The sequence below is a fragment of the Sinocyclocheilus anshuiensis genome, unplaced genomic scaffold (genome assembly GCF_001515605.1).
Source record: "Sinocyclocheilus anshuiensis isolate Anshui unplaced genomic scaffold, SAMN03320099.WGS_v1.1 scaffold255, whole genome shotgun sequence".
In the NCBI taxonomy this organism is placed as follows: Eukaryota; Metazoa; Chordata; class Actinopteri; order Cypriniformes; family Cyprinidae; genus Sinocyclocheilus; species Sinocyclocheilus anshuiensis.
The window spans coordinates 214,352-229,348 of NW_015549578.1; the positions used below are offsets into that span (position 1 = coordinate 214,352).

Here is a 14,997-nt window from a genome sequence, read left to right on the forward strand (position 1 = left end):
ATACAGCCTAAATTATATAATTTTTGCAACATAATGTAACCATGTATCAATAGGTTTTGTTTATACTTTTGGTATCACAGCTGTGATAACATGTTATTCAAAGGTCCAAAATGACATAATTGAAATTTCTGTATATCTATGCTTCTATCCATTTAATGGGTTTTCAGGCTGGCAGTGAAGGGGAGTTGTGCCCACAGGCTGATAGCATGGGCTCTTCAGGCAGTACCAGTACTCTGGCATCCTCTGTCATTGAAGTTGAATCTGGCCGTGATGATCTGGCTTTATGTCAGGATGAGGATGACATGACCCCACTCCCTCCACCACCAACACTGTCCATTACTGAGGAAATCATGCAGTTCATTAATGAGAGCCGTGCTCGACAAGGCATGGCAGAGTTAACGTCTGAAGTGGTACATATAGCACAAAAACATTTTGACACCTCAAACCAAGACAGTAATTGCTATAGTAACTCAACACAATGTTTCATTACTATGGCTATACACACTGACATCAGTGATTAGTTATAGTTATAAGAAAATGGCATTTTACAATTTTTTTTCCATTGTGTCAGTTGACTCCAGAGTCCCTGGAAGTCCAGCCATCGGAGGCACAGCAGTTAGATGAGTCCAAACCACTAATAGCTGAGGTGGATGAAAATAAACATCAGACCAACAATACCAAAAGATCAGAGGCAGAAGAAACACTGGTATATGGGTCAGACAAAGGCGAGGACAGCCATCCATCATGTGAAGCAAATGTTGCTCCACCAGAGGAGCTTGAGGAAGCATCATCACTACTGCAGACCTCCAAAGAAGTGAATCAATCAGGAGAGTTGACATTACCAGAGCCTAGTCATAGTGAATCATCCAACCCAGAAATGGTGAAGGCCACAGATGAAAAGGGGAAAAAAGTTACTGAGGATTCTGTTAGTAAGAGTGAAGAACTTAATCTATCTGATAATTTTGACAAAACCACTGATGACGCAGCATGTGAGGCTAAGTCAGCTTGTGCTCACATTGCTACTACATTAAAAGCAACTGATACCTCTCTTGTCCCCAAAGTAGAACCTGAGCAAAAACTAACCAAAAGTGATAAGCAGATTATTGAGAAGATACGTAGCTATTATGAGGCAGCAGAGGCAGGTGTTGAGGAGGGTCAGACAGCACGAAGAAACAGCTTCTCTCATATTCCTGCTGGATTAGTGAAGGATTCGGTGTCTCGATTCAATGTTTGTGTTCACCAAGACAGTCTAATTGAGTCTGAGAGTAGCCACTCAGGCTGTGAAACTGACGCAGCATCTTCATTACTCCCAACATCAGACCAATCTGACCAGAATTTCAACCATGAGGAATCTGATGATCCAGCCATTCCTCTTTCACATTCAGATGTTATCCAAGAACAAAAAGAATTATTAAGCAGCAAGAATGCTGATAAAATGGATGAAGACATTTGTGAGTTCAATCCCTGTATGAAACTGTGGAAGGAAAAAGAAAGAACTGGCCAAGACTCTAAAAACAATCTGAAAGTCTCTTTCTCAAAAGAAAAGAGCTGTGGTGAACATACAGATGCTCCTGAGAAAAACAAGGCATCCCTAAATTGCACAACAACCCAGATGCATTCACAATGCAATCCTGACACTTCAGACACATCTAATCTGCAGACGACAGAGACAGCGGATACATCTCTTCAGTATGAAAGTAGAACAAGAGCTAGGATGTCCTCTAGCGGAAACCTGGATAGCCTTCCCAGTCAGAGTAAAGTTGGCCGATGGTCTCGTCATGGCAAGGTAGTAATGTGTAGCCGTACCCTTTACGAAGGAATGGAAGAGGTACCAGATTTAGGATTTTTTGAGGGTGGACCAGTCAATCAATGCTTGGTAGAGAACTCAGAAAAGATTCTTAATAAAGTGCAAATGCTTGCACGCATGTACACAGCGAAAGCAAGCAGCATGAAGGTACCACTACACCAGAAGAAAACACGAGTGAGTAGAGGAGCATGGTCAGTGGAAGGAAATGAGAGCACTTCACCCAAGTCTCGGCAAGTACAGCTGCACCAGGGGAATATGAGAATACTAAATCAGCCCACAGGTGAGTTCCTAATCCATATATAATTAAATTATGATCTTGTGTGATATTATTTTACACATTAATTTAAATCTGTTTAATAAAATGTTGCCTACTCTTTTGTTGCAGAAGAGTCTTCAGTATCAACACCTACTGAGCCTTTTGGTCACATCATTTTAAGGGAGAAGCTGTCTACAACATATCACCAAGAAAATGATTGTAATCTCATTGGGCCCCCAGATGAGATCTCAACAAATGGATCTAATTCACTGTATTTTTCATGTGCTGAATCCTCTGCTACTTCATTAACAACTGTTATGGAATCACAGGTCTCTGTAATATCAGACCATAGAGAAAGCTCCTTAGAAAAACGTGAGTCTAAAGTACAAGAGGGCGATCAATCCTTGTCACTTTCAATTTGCTCTGGAACTCAAGTCCAAGCTGAGCCAGAAATGCCATCCAACCTAGCCAGGTTTCCATTGGACAAGCATGCTGACATTGTACTGCAGTCCGTTCACGAGAACCATTCATATGCTGTGGACAAATCCATTGCAATAAATAGGACGGAAGAAAGACAGACATTGCAAGAAGAGAAACCTGCTTTTGTGAGCAATTCTGGACCAAGTAGTGAACTTTTTATTGACTCACTATTCATTAAACATTTAGAAGAAGAGATTCACAGTGTAGAGGAGAAAAGGGACTTAATTGTACAGCACTGTGAAAGCATTTTGTCCATTGATGATAAACAAGATGAAATACATACAGGACATTTGAATTCCAAGCAGGCCCGGGCTGATACTGAAGCCACTAGCATGGAGGAAATAACACCTGTAGTGTCCTCTGTTAGTGAAGTAGGTGCATATCCCCCATTACAGTCAGCAGCCTCCTCGAAAGTCATCCCTGAAGGATCAGAGCATTCATACCAGGAAGATGCAACTAGCCCTACACAACTGACACCTCTGCTTGGTTCATGTGGCAAGTGTAGTCCACTGGATGTTAAATCCAAAGAGGACCCGAGCAATAATTCAAAGACTTTGAGCCCACCCTCTACACCCCCTGTAGGTGGACCTTCTTTGGATGAGCTTCCCAGGTTTACTAGCCAAAGGCCTTCCAATCTACCTTCTGCCACAGGAAAGAGAACTCCCTTCACCAATTGGAATCCATCATCTCCAGCCACTCAAAGGTAGTCTGCGAAGCATGTCACAAACCAAACTGTAGTTATATAGTGTATCCAACTGATATTTAGGTTATGCCGTTGTAGTTTATATTACAGCAGTGTAAGTATTTGATTTCATTTTAATCTGTCTTATCTTGCCTTTCAGAGTGCCACATAGTTCACTGCGGACCGAGGAACAGATTCAGGATACTTCAGCTCCTGGCCTTTCTCCTCACAGACAGTCTTTCTCCCAGGCTCTTAATGACAAGCCTTCAAACATTCCTTTTGGTTGTGGACTTCCATTAGATGCGAAACCACCGTCTGCCTTTAGCCCAAACCTGCGAATGCAATCACCCTCTCCAAATAGAAGTGCCCAGAACTCCAGACTGTCCTCAAAGGCCTCAGCTCATATGAAGTCTCTTGCTGCCTCTTGTATTAGTCAGACAATTTCTCAAACCATGGCCAAGAGAAGTGCATATCTTCAGACTGCTTCCCCACCTGTGAGCTCTTCTCCTTTGCCCACATCTTCTTTAAGGCTAAGGTCACCATCACCTAAACCCATCACCTTGGACTCAAGTGCGGAGTCAGGTTTTAGGAGTACATCCAGCACTGGGGTAGGGAGTCAACCCCTAAGGTCTTGTCCATCCCCATTCAGATCAAACAGTCTTCGATCTAGTCCATCAACAGTTCAGTCCCCTCCTCCTTACCTTAGTCAACGGTCAGTATCCCCTGCACCTCCAGTTAGCCTCCATTCAGCTCCATCTGCTAACAGCCCAAACTCTGCTGCTCTTGAACAGCCTTCTTACACCAGTTTAAATGGTAATAATAACAATAACAACAGTTTAAGTAATAACGGGTGGGCCACTAACCACAAAACAACACCACACTCAAATGTGGGTGAACTCCCTCATTTCCATGATCCTCAAAGAACAACCTTGCACAATAGGGTGGCTCGTCCCTTTCCGTCCTCTGAGCCTAGCTCTCGTGTACAGTCCCCTTCTATTTGCCCATCTCCAGTCACCCAAATCTGCTCCCCTCCACCTGCTCCAAACCACTCCAGTCATCTGGTAACAAAGCCACCAAATCCCAGAACCCCCAGACAAGGTAGCTTTTTTACCCCTCTATCTTTGGAAATCTCAAGATCAATATCAGCTAGCTCATTATCTCCCTGTGAGAGCCCCAGAATCACCTCTCCACCTCCTATTGGCATTCCTGCAAATGTATGGGGTGTTGCTAATCCGCAGCCAAGGAATCCCTCAATAACAAATGCATCTTCTCCAACAAAAGTGGAAACAAACTCTAGAGGCCCCAGAATCATCTCTCCTACCCCAATGGGAATGTCTTCATGTTCAGCAACCAGCTCGCAGAGCCAGAGGAGGCTTCGAGGAACCAGTTTGTCCTTTGTTGCTCTAGGGGATAGACCACCCAGTCCAACTAGACATGAATGCAGGTCTTGGGCAGAAAGTGTACGATGGTCAGTGGGTTCAGAATTGGGGTTAATAAGTCCTCATGGGGGTTCATACAGTGGCAGCCCATCTTCTATCAGCCCTGGCCCTCTTTCACCTGTCAGACTAACAACTGAAAGGACCAGTCATAGCGGAAAACATTTCACAAGCATTGCCTGGCCAGATGTACATGATATGTTGACAAAATACAACACAGAGCCCAATACTGAATCTGATGCTTTGTCCTGCACTGAGACAGAGAAAGATGACATAGAGATTTCAGAATCTACTTGTTGGAGCACCCTGATCTGTCCCTATGTCGCACCTGCTAACCCAAATATGAGTCCCATTCAGTGCCCAACCGAGGGCAAAACAGAAGACAGTGTTCCTAATCAAGGGTCCAAAACAACATTAAAAACCAGTTATGCCACCACAGTCAACTTGCAGATTGCCGGGAGTGGGAGGATAGCATCCTTTAGCAATGCACAAGTCAGCCTGACTCAGACACTGTCCCCTGTGGCAGACAGCCAGAGCAGGAGAAGGGTCAGCATCAATAGCTGCAACTTCTCAATGCAGAACTGCAAAAGGCTTTGAGTGGTGTGCTCCTGAGGTCTAGTATGGTGCCTCATTCTTCAAAGACACTTTATCTGGCACTTTAGGATGTAGCAGAGGAGTCAGCTTTGAGATCCAAGGCCACTCCACTCAGACGGAAAACAAAATCATGGACTATAAAATACGGGTGTCAGCCAGTTGATGCTATGGTCATTGTTTTTTTGTTTTTGTTTTTATTAACCCTCAACCCTACTTCCTGGCCAAGATACCAGTAAAACATCAATAAAAGACTGCTTTGCTATATTTGACAGTGTTTATTTTATTGCATCTAAGACTCTGTAATATGCAAATGTATTATATGTAATTGAACTAAAGCCTCTGTCATTAAAGGCTTTCAGTTGGCTGTGATATATAAAGAACTTATTTATGAAGTAGTTGTTTTCTGGCACTTAACTCTTGTTTCTTTGTTTTGCACATTTTTCTCGAATGTGGTCCAGACATGTCTGGAAAATAGTGTCTAATAACATTCTCATGTATGTTAAAATAAATTTTTATTGCCAGTGTTCTATAAAAATTTGGTTAATAATGCATTTGAAAACATGGGAAAATGAATCGCTGCTTTGATTGATGTTAATACAAACATCAAAACATCTGATATTTTGCATTGATGAAAATGTTTGCTGTACACCATGAAAAAGCATTACATCATTCCCAAGAAAGGTATTCTGGTCTAAGACAAGGTAATGGTAATCAAATTGACTCTTGATTTTGTTTAAATTTTTTGTGTATTTTTAATGTAATGCATTGTTGATTTCTTAACGTGATTGTCGCAATAAATGCTTAAGTCAATTAAACGTATATCTCAGATTTGTTTACCTAAGGTCTTGGTCCACACCATGCCTGATAGAAATGGTGCAAAGAAAACAAATGTTCATACCTGATCTCTGTACTTACTGTCAAAAAATTCCATGATTGTCACACTGTATGGAAAATGTGCTCGCTGTTATTTGTACCTAAATAAAACCTGCATAGTGTAATTCTGATTGAGCCACTGAGTTACCACAACTTTTATTTTTAGTAAAAACAAATGGTATTTTGCTGGAAACAAGTGATATCATGGTAGATGCATGGGTATGTCTCAGATAAGGGGAAAAAAGCATAGGGCCGGTGAAGGAAATTTTAAATATAATAAATTAATCAAAATCAGTTGATCAAAAATAATGTGTAACACTTCTTTTCCTTGCAAGCCTAACTTTTGATTACGTGTTAGGGAACAGAAAATATTCTAGTCTTAAATAGCATTGCAATAATGAAACATGATGTCTGTTTGAGACTACTAATAATGATACATGATTTAAGGAATAAGCTGAGGTATCAGTAACCAAGTAGAAGTGGTCTTTGATTTTTCACATAAAGAGAACCAATCAGATCAGAGGAAAATGATGTAATGTGACATGTTACCTTTGCTATGTACCTTTCCTATAAAAACTGTTGTATTATTGTTGTTGGGGGATTCTCTGCGATTGAGATGATATCCTCCCGGCCGTGATTAAAACATATTCAAAGGCATTATTTGGAGTCCGTCTGGTTACTGCTGCGCAGCAGGTTAGTTTAACATTAGAGATCTTAGTCCCAAAGTGATAATTTTCATAGGGGCGCGACGTCGTCCGACTCAGTACAGTGTCGCCAGTAGACGCTCTAGAGCAGGGTTCCTCAAATCTTGCCCTGGAGGGCCAATGCGCTACAGAATTTAGCTCCAACCCTGATCAAACTCGCCTACCTGTGATTTTCTAATGATCCTGAAAACATTGATTAGCCTGCTCAGGTGTGTTTGATTAGGGCTAAAGCTAAACTGTGCAGGAAAGTGGGGGTTAGGACGATTCCAAGGGCCTGACGAGGGAGAGGGGGCCCGGTTATTTATAGCAAAGGCGGAACCATATTATTTTAGTGCAGAAATAATCGGTTTACAGTTTAGGAGGATGATTGCAGTATTAAACTGTTCTGTTGTGAGGATTTCACTCCTGTATGTCTCAGAATGACAGACATTTGAAGGAATATATAACGCGTAATTCTTGACTAGGCTATTTAATCGCGTTTTTTTTTAAGAACCACATAAATTAAAACTATATCGTCTATGCATTTATTAAATATTTACACTTGTGAAGTCAGCATAAAGTACTTTCAGTTTCGGTGGCTCCTCCAGTGTAGATGTTTCTATGACTCATGTGGGAATCACAGTCCAGCCCAATCACGCGGCGGTATAAAGATACTCGACTGCAGTTCACACACTCGGCCGCGGTTGTACTACGCTGTGGTGCTCATGAAGACGGATAGAGTTAAGTCGATGTCATTTCAGCTGAAAGTGGACAGAGACTCGGATATCAGCGTTTTATTATTGTTTTGGTTTTTCCTTGGAGTTGTGGCAGATGAAAACACGCTGAGGTGTTCTGCATAATGTTTCCGCCTGAATGTGCAGTTCTGCCTATTGACGTCTTAAACTATTCCCTCCAGAAATGTTTGATGAGGTAGGTCGGTGCTACAGTTTGACTACTGCAGTTTTAAAAATGCTTCTTGAGTAACTGAGTCAGTGTTTGTTTATGAAATAAAATAGTTTTTGTTTTATTAAATTATCATCATTAGAAATAGATCAAAATAGGCCTATTTAAAAAAAAAAAACACTAGGCTAATAATAAATAAAAAATATTGTTACTTCTTTTCAAGGCATATTCTTGTTAATTCTGTGTTATATAATGTATTGTGTAATCTGTATTTGTCCCACCCAACACCCCCAACCACCTCTCCATCTTGTTTTTTTATATTAGAGGCAGAATGTGTCTTCAGCTGCTCTAGCCTGAATCTACTAATAAAAGCCAAACCCTAGTGAGGAGGAAATGTAGCCACTCAAAGTCCCTATGTCTTGGTGACAGATGTGTTGGGGAGGGAGAGCTGGATATTTGATATGAGGACAGAGTTGCTCCACTATTCCATGCATTTTACTTCATTATTTCTGTATCTGCTGATCATGTTGACAAGACAGATCAAGTGTCAATCAATATGCAGCAAAGAGAGTGTGAAGATGGTGAAAAGGATCACAACGGAGCTGAGCAAAGTGGTAGCACATGATTTAGTACTACTTTCTTTTCTTTTTTTACTTCTGAATTGAAAAAAAATCTGTCTAGTCTGCTCTTACTCTGCTCCTGTTTAAGGTGTGGTTTCTCTCATAACAGAAAAACGATAGCATGCTGTACACTCCAACTCTAGCAGATTATGAGGTATGTGATTTCACACACATTCTTTAGTTATCAGTATACTGTTTTAATATGCTGCCAAAAATAATTTGCCTGAAGTGGCACGTGAATCTTTGGCATTTGATACTGATAGTATCATTACTGTTAGGATAAATGATCAATTTAATTGAATTGCTTTAAAACCGGAGGCTAGAGAGAGTGCTTTTGATAAATTGCATTAATATGAAGGCTAAATGTTTACTTAATAATATTGTAGGCAGTGATGTTGAAGTTCTGGGCTCATAGATTTTTGTGAAGAACAGCTGAGGCATTTTTGTCCTTTGTTTATTCTTTAGTTGACCTTTAGTGTAAACACAACTGTAACTGGAATACATTCTTGCACTTATTCACTGATATATTTCAAAAAGATTCTAACATTAGTGTCAGCACCATTTGTAGATTGTGTTGTGTAATTCAGTTTTATTATCTACATACAGGCCAGTGTGATTCAGAGTGAGAAAGCACAGATGTCACTCTTATCACAAAGTGTTATGGCAAAATATGCAGGAATCATTAAAGGATTCGTTCACTTCCAGAATAAAAAAATTCCTGATAATTTACTCACCCTCATGTCATACAAAATGTTCATGTCTTTCTTTCTTCAGTCAAAAAAAAAATTAAGGTTTTTGAGGAAAACATTCAAGGATTTTCTCCATATAATGGACTTCAAAGGGTGCCAACAGGTTTCAATGCAACATCAAAGGGCTCTACACTAATCCTTTAATATAATATAATATAATTCACAAAAAAGATCAAGTTCAATCATTTTTTTATATCACAGACAGTTTTTTTTTTAGTGTAGCCTACTATTAAAAGGATAGCATTAATGTAATATTTTTAAGTGACTTATTTGATCTGTTTTGGTAATGGAAATGTGTGTGGAAGAAACGAGACCAGACCAAATTCCAGTTAACACTGTATAACTCCATCCATTTGAAATAAGAAGCTGGAATAGATTGTCTGTTGATATGATTGCAAACAGTGTTTATTGAATTTGTCATCAGTAATCAAAATTCCTTCAATTAAAATAGAAATGTTATACAGAGAAATAGGTTTGTAATAGGTTTATTATAGGTTTGCTCTTTTCATATCATTAGGAATGGTGTTGACTACAATATTATACTCTTTTAATGAAGCCACAAATTAAACTTTTCTGGAGAACTCTGAAAAGGAATAAAACTGACCATTGTCATCTATCAACTCATTAACAATATAGATATTATTTAAATACCAATTCTCAAAAAATAGTGATTTATTTCTGTAAATAATATTCTGATTGTTGCAAATAAACCTTTAAGTCTAAGAATATAGTTAAAGCAGGATCCAAAACCAAATCACAATAATCAATCAAATCAAGACCTAACCTTACGTTGTTGGATATGTGGCAACCCTTCATAAACCCTGACTGGTACTCATCAATCAGATTTAAGATGTTTTGCCAGGACAAATGCCGAAATTTTATAGTCATTATTTAATAATGTGATTAGGTGCAAGTTATCAATCAAAAGAGTATTTTGGTACTAGGTTAACAATACCCTCTCTCATTGATGGTGGAAGTCATCCATTGACAAATGATTTTTCATAAACTGCCAAGAAAAATGTAGATAAAGGGTCACAATTTTTTTTTAGAATGCTCTGAAGTCAACCTATCACACTTCACAGATTTTGTTTTTTCGCATTTAACTCCACCTTTCTTTTTTCAAGATTAAAGAAATATGTACTATTTTTTTCTCCCGTCTCTAACCACTGCTTTCTTGATCTAATAAAGGCTCCCATAGCTTTTTCTGCATATATTTTGTTATTTTAGAGTTTATTCATTCAGATTCATATTGAAAATTCCTCTCATAAATAAATCCCAATAATTGATCAGTAATTGGATGCTTTTTCTAATGTAAATGTGCCAATGACGCTCTTACAATTTTTTTTTTTTTTGCATATTCAAATCTGTTTTTTTGTCAGAACAGGAAAAAATACATGAAATCTCATTCTCACAAGCGCAGTCCGAACCACCTTTGTAGGTGGTTTGAAATCTGATTAAAATCTTAATGCTTCTTATTTGAAAGATCAAATGTTGGTTTTCAGAAGTCATTTGTGATGCAATTTGTTAAATCACATTCCCACCAGTCACCGCATTTTGCAGTTACATATTTCTCTGATATATATATATATATATATAATATATGCTGTTTATTTTTTACATAGATAAAAAATTTATTTTTGCTGAAAAGTCTGTGCAGTCTTTAAGCCTCACCACTTCTACAGGCTATTAATTGTTGTCATCTCCTTTAGCAGAACTGCTCCAGGTCCACGCTAACATGCTTTGCAATGGAAGTGAATGTTTTGTTTGTCGAAATCCAGAGTGTGGCTAAATTTCAGTCTCGGCACCTACCAAAGATCCTCAAGTTGCTGACATATAAGGTAAGTTCAATATCTGACATTTAGGATGATCCAATAATGGTATTTACAGTAATATTTGTAATAGTTTGTAATGACTTCAAGGCTAGCAAGAAAGCAGAGAGATCCACAAGAAAACATTTAAAATATATTAATTCAAATAAACATTGTTACATTGCAAAACTGTAGGGATCACGAGACATTTTCAAGAAACATTGAGGTAATACTTATTTCAAATACTATTCTTTATTATTCAACAGTTATTGAAAAGTATTGATTTAATCACAGCCAGTAAAACTAAAAATCATTCAATTCACAATACACAACATATTGTCCAAAGCCGGCAGTGGCAAGTATGTGGAAAAAACCATGAGAGGAATCGAAACTCAGCAATGGAAGCCCACTTTCTAGGGTTGACACACATTCAGACAATGTTATTTAACGCATAAATGCATGCATTCATACATACATACATAGATGTTTCACCAGATATAATGCTTCTAACCCTTTGCTGTCATTAAAAATAATGTTAAAAAAGATTCAAATGTACATATGAACAATATCAATATCACTAAAAATAAAATAGATACTAAGAAATGTAAAGAAAAACTATTGTTAGAACTTGCCTGAACCCAGACATACAGAAATTACAGTGTGTTGTGCATTACACGTGTCACACAGACAGCTGAAATAACAAAAGAAATTTCCACTCAAGAGTGCATGTAAGTGCGTACAGAAATATGGGTTTCACGTGTCTGCTTCTAAAGCCTCTGGCCTGTTTGCATGCTAGTCAGCCATTTTAAATGTATTTACTGCTCAAGTTTTTACTAATGGGTGAGGTGAACATATTTGGATTACACTTCTATGGACTAGAGTACAAGGACAGTATGTAATAAGTTTGTAAATAAAGTTTGAAGTTGGCTTGAGAAAGCCTATATAGCCAAAAAAGAAAGTTTGAAGTAGTTTTAAAAGCATGAAATTTTAAGCGGTTTTAAGTTCATAGCAGTTTTTAAAAGCTTGATGTTTGAAGCATTTTTAAGTTTAAAACAGTTTCAAAAGCTTGAAGTTTGAAGCGGTTTTAAAATCTTGAAAGTGTTAAGTTTTTCAGGCCATGCAGTCTCTCCGACAGATGGAATGCTATGTGGTTGCTAGGGTATTTTGGGTGGTCGTTAGGGTGTTGCTGTGCAGTTACTAGGATGTTCTGGATGAATGCTAGGTGGTTGTTAGAACGTTGCTATGCAGCTGCTAGAATATTCTGGTTGGTTAAAGGAAAAGGTCTAGAGTGCTGCCATGTGGTTGCTAGAAAATTGCTATGTGTTTGCTATGCTATGCATATAGTGCTTAATTGCACTTCTTGAATGTGGAAAATTTCCAGTAAATTTCAGAAACATTCCAGAAATTTTTGAAACTTTCCAGGATTTTTTTTTAATATTCCAAGGATTCTTGGAAAGTTTCCGGAAATTTTCCACCCCTTTGCAACCCTATTCCATAGTCACAAGGCACGTACACCTGTTAAAATACTGTAAAGAAATAAGTGTAATTTTAACTGTAAACTTTTGTAAAAACGCTACGGAAAAAAACTGTTAACAGTAAGTTCCCGTACTATATACAGGGAAAAACTGTAAAATATCTAACCAGACATTAATTTTAATTTTACAGTTTTTAGAAGTAAAAATAACAAATCAATGTATAATGTACAGTCAAAAACTGTAAACTGATATTCCCAGAATTCCCTGCATGACACTCCACATTTGAAAGTATTTTGTTTAAATAATCATGTTTTTTTAATAGTTTTTGTTATTAGTTATGTATATTTGGGCTTTATGTTACATCTTCTGTTGTTTAATGAAAGTTTAATGCATTATTTAAGTATCATGTGTGTTACCATGATGGTGTTTTGTGTTTGCATGAATGACATGAATGAATGTGCACCTTCTATATATTAGTATATACTTCTGCTTGTGGCGAAGCTACTTGTGATTCTTCATGTGGCTTTCTCTTTTACCACCTGCATTATTATGGTGGTTGTCAGTATGTTAACGGTACAAAACAGATTTTAATAGCAGTGTGCATTGTTGAATTTACTGGTTTACATTCAAATTTTCTTGTTTGTAAATTACAGTTTTATACTGTAGAATTTACAGTTTTTGGCCGTAAATGTGTTTACAGTTTTTCTGTATTTTTTACAAAATTATTCTGGCAACCACAGCTGCCAAAATTATTTTGTAAAAACTACAGAATTTGTTTTTACAGTGTACAACACCATGTCAAACTTCAACCTGATACACTGCTGAAATTGTAGATCTGTTCCAAAACCTAAGCTGCTTTGTTGTTTACTGTCTACACAGGCAGCTACCTTTTAAGTAAACATCCTAATTGAAATGAAAGCTTTTAATATTATATGACACTGACTTTGTAATAGTGAGCAACTCTTTGTCTCAAAAAACAACACGCTTTAAGAAAACTCCACATAAGACTTTGCTCATAATTGATTCCAGTTTGATGTTAGCATTTTGCTAAGCTAAAAGCAAAATAATCTAATAAGCAACTCTTAAAAAAGAATGCTTCTTACGTGAGGTGCATGAGACTCTGCTTACAATTAAATCCAATAGATTGTGAAGTTAGCATGTTGACTCTGTAAGTTAAATTAAAATATAACCTAGAAATGTATTAATGAGAATCACACATGATGCACATATTATAGAACTAAAAAAGGACAAGGAATAAATGCTGTTTCTGATTTTGTGAATCTGGATTACATTGTTTCTGGAATGCGTTATCTTCAAAACACTTTATCTGCTGTGCACTAATCTTACATAATACCATATTAAGTTACAGGACAAAATGAAGCCATGCCCAGACTGCGAGCTCTATCGAGAAGAAAGAGCAGAGACTTTTTTGGAAACCTTACAAAATGTTTTACAATGGATGAATGCTGAAAAAAGCTGTGCTCCAAAGAAAAATAAGAGACATTTAGAAGAAAAAATAAGAAGGAAAAACCCCCTTAAAAACATGATCTGAAGGAGCAGCTTTGTGGATTCCTGAAGCAGTTCTGGAGAAGTTTCTGAGTAGCAAAACACCATATACCAAGCTGCACATCTACAGTACATATCCATCTGTATATGAACATGCAAATATATATTTTATTAAATAACTTTTATGGAATATTTGTTACAATAGTCTGTTTTGACAACAAACTAAACCCATGTCCACTTTTTTGCGAATAATACAGTTTGTTGGTTTGAGAATTACTGTAGTATATTCAACTAAAAATAAATTATTACTGTCACCTTGACTATAATAGTGTCATGTAGAAGATTTAACTAGTCAAAGGAACCAAAAGCATTAGCCTGGGCCATAAAATGTGATAAGACAAGTTTCTTTGAACAAATGTTGACCTTTTGTTACATGCCATGTTGAGTCATTAAATAGCCAACGATAAGTGTACATTATTGGCTATTTAATGACTTTTCCATTATTGGCAAATAAAGTTCTTATGTTACACTCTCTCGCTGCTCTGTAATTTTGGAAAGGAAAGAGTCTGCTAAAAAAGAATAATGTGATGCACTTTATGAAATATCATCCAAAACCAGTGCTCTGTTTAAAATGTTGACAAACCTTATAGAATAGCCTTCTTTGATTTTGGTAGGGGTTTACCTTGATGATTATCAGTGTCTTGAAATGTCTTGACATGTTTTATTTAGGCTACCCTGAGATATGTGCAATACGATGAATGCCTTACTTACATGCTTTGTTTGATGAAACTCGCACATAATACCATAAATGTAAGATGTAAGATGGCTCCGACGCTGATGGCTGCCTCCATGGCGTGCTCCGCAGTTGTTTTTATGTTTTTGTTAGTTTGTCCTGTCTTTAGTTATATCCCTGCAATCAGTTTCACCAGAGACGAATTGCTGGACATTCGGAAGTACACACCACCCGATATTTCACCGGTTTTTGATTATTCTGATGTTTTGCTGGACATTGTTGTCGGGGGAGCTGCGGCGCTGATCAAGCGCTTCAGGACGCGCAGACGGGGGAAGCGAGCCGGCGCGCTCGTCGAGCTCAGACAGCGCGGATTCAGAACGCCATGCCCGAGC

The 14,997-nt window shown here is 37.8% G+C and overlaps 2 protein-coding genes across 3 annotated transcripts in view; both read left to right on the forward strand.

Moving 5' to 3' along the window:
- The window catches only part of LOC107657556 (serine/arginine repetitive matrix protein 2-like), a 55,573-nt gene extending 49,186 nt beyond the window's left edge, over positions 1–6,387 (forward strand). For both annotated transcript variants that reach the window (XM_016445694.1, XM_016445695.1), the window contains exons 17-20: positions 168–410; positions 572–2,087; positions 2,193–3,246; positions 3,386–6,387. In XM_016445694.1, the coding sequence (XP_016301180.1) occupies positions 168–410; positions 572–2,087; positions 2,193–3,246; positions 3,386–5,258 (4,686 nt within the window). In that variant the 3' untranslated portion in view covers positions 5,259–6,387. The remainder of the gene's footprint in view (positions 1–167; positions 411–571; positions 2,088–2,192; positions 3,247–3,385) is intronic.
- LOC107657543 (uncharacterized) overlaps positions 5,906–14,997 on the forward strand; it is a 10,377-nt gene continuing 1,285 nt past the window's right edge. The window contains exons 1-5 of the mRNA XM_016445681.1: positions 5,906–5,936; positions 8,105–8,328; positions 8,444–8,488; positions 10,793–10,921; positions 13,730–14,682. Of these exons, the coding sequence (XP_016301167.1) occupies positions 5,906–5,936; positions 8,105–8,328; positions 8,444–8,488; positions 10,793–10,921; positions 13,730–13,918 (618 nt within the window). The 3' untranslated portion in view covers positions 13,919–14,682. The remainder of the gene's footprint in view (positions 5,937–8,104; positions 8,329–8,443; positions 8,489–10,792; positions 10,922–13,729; positions 14,683–14,997) is intronic.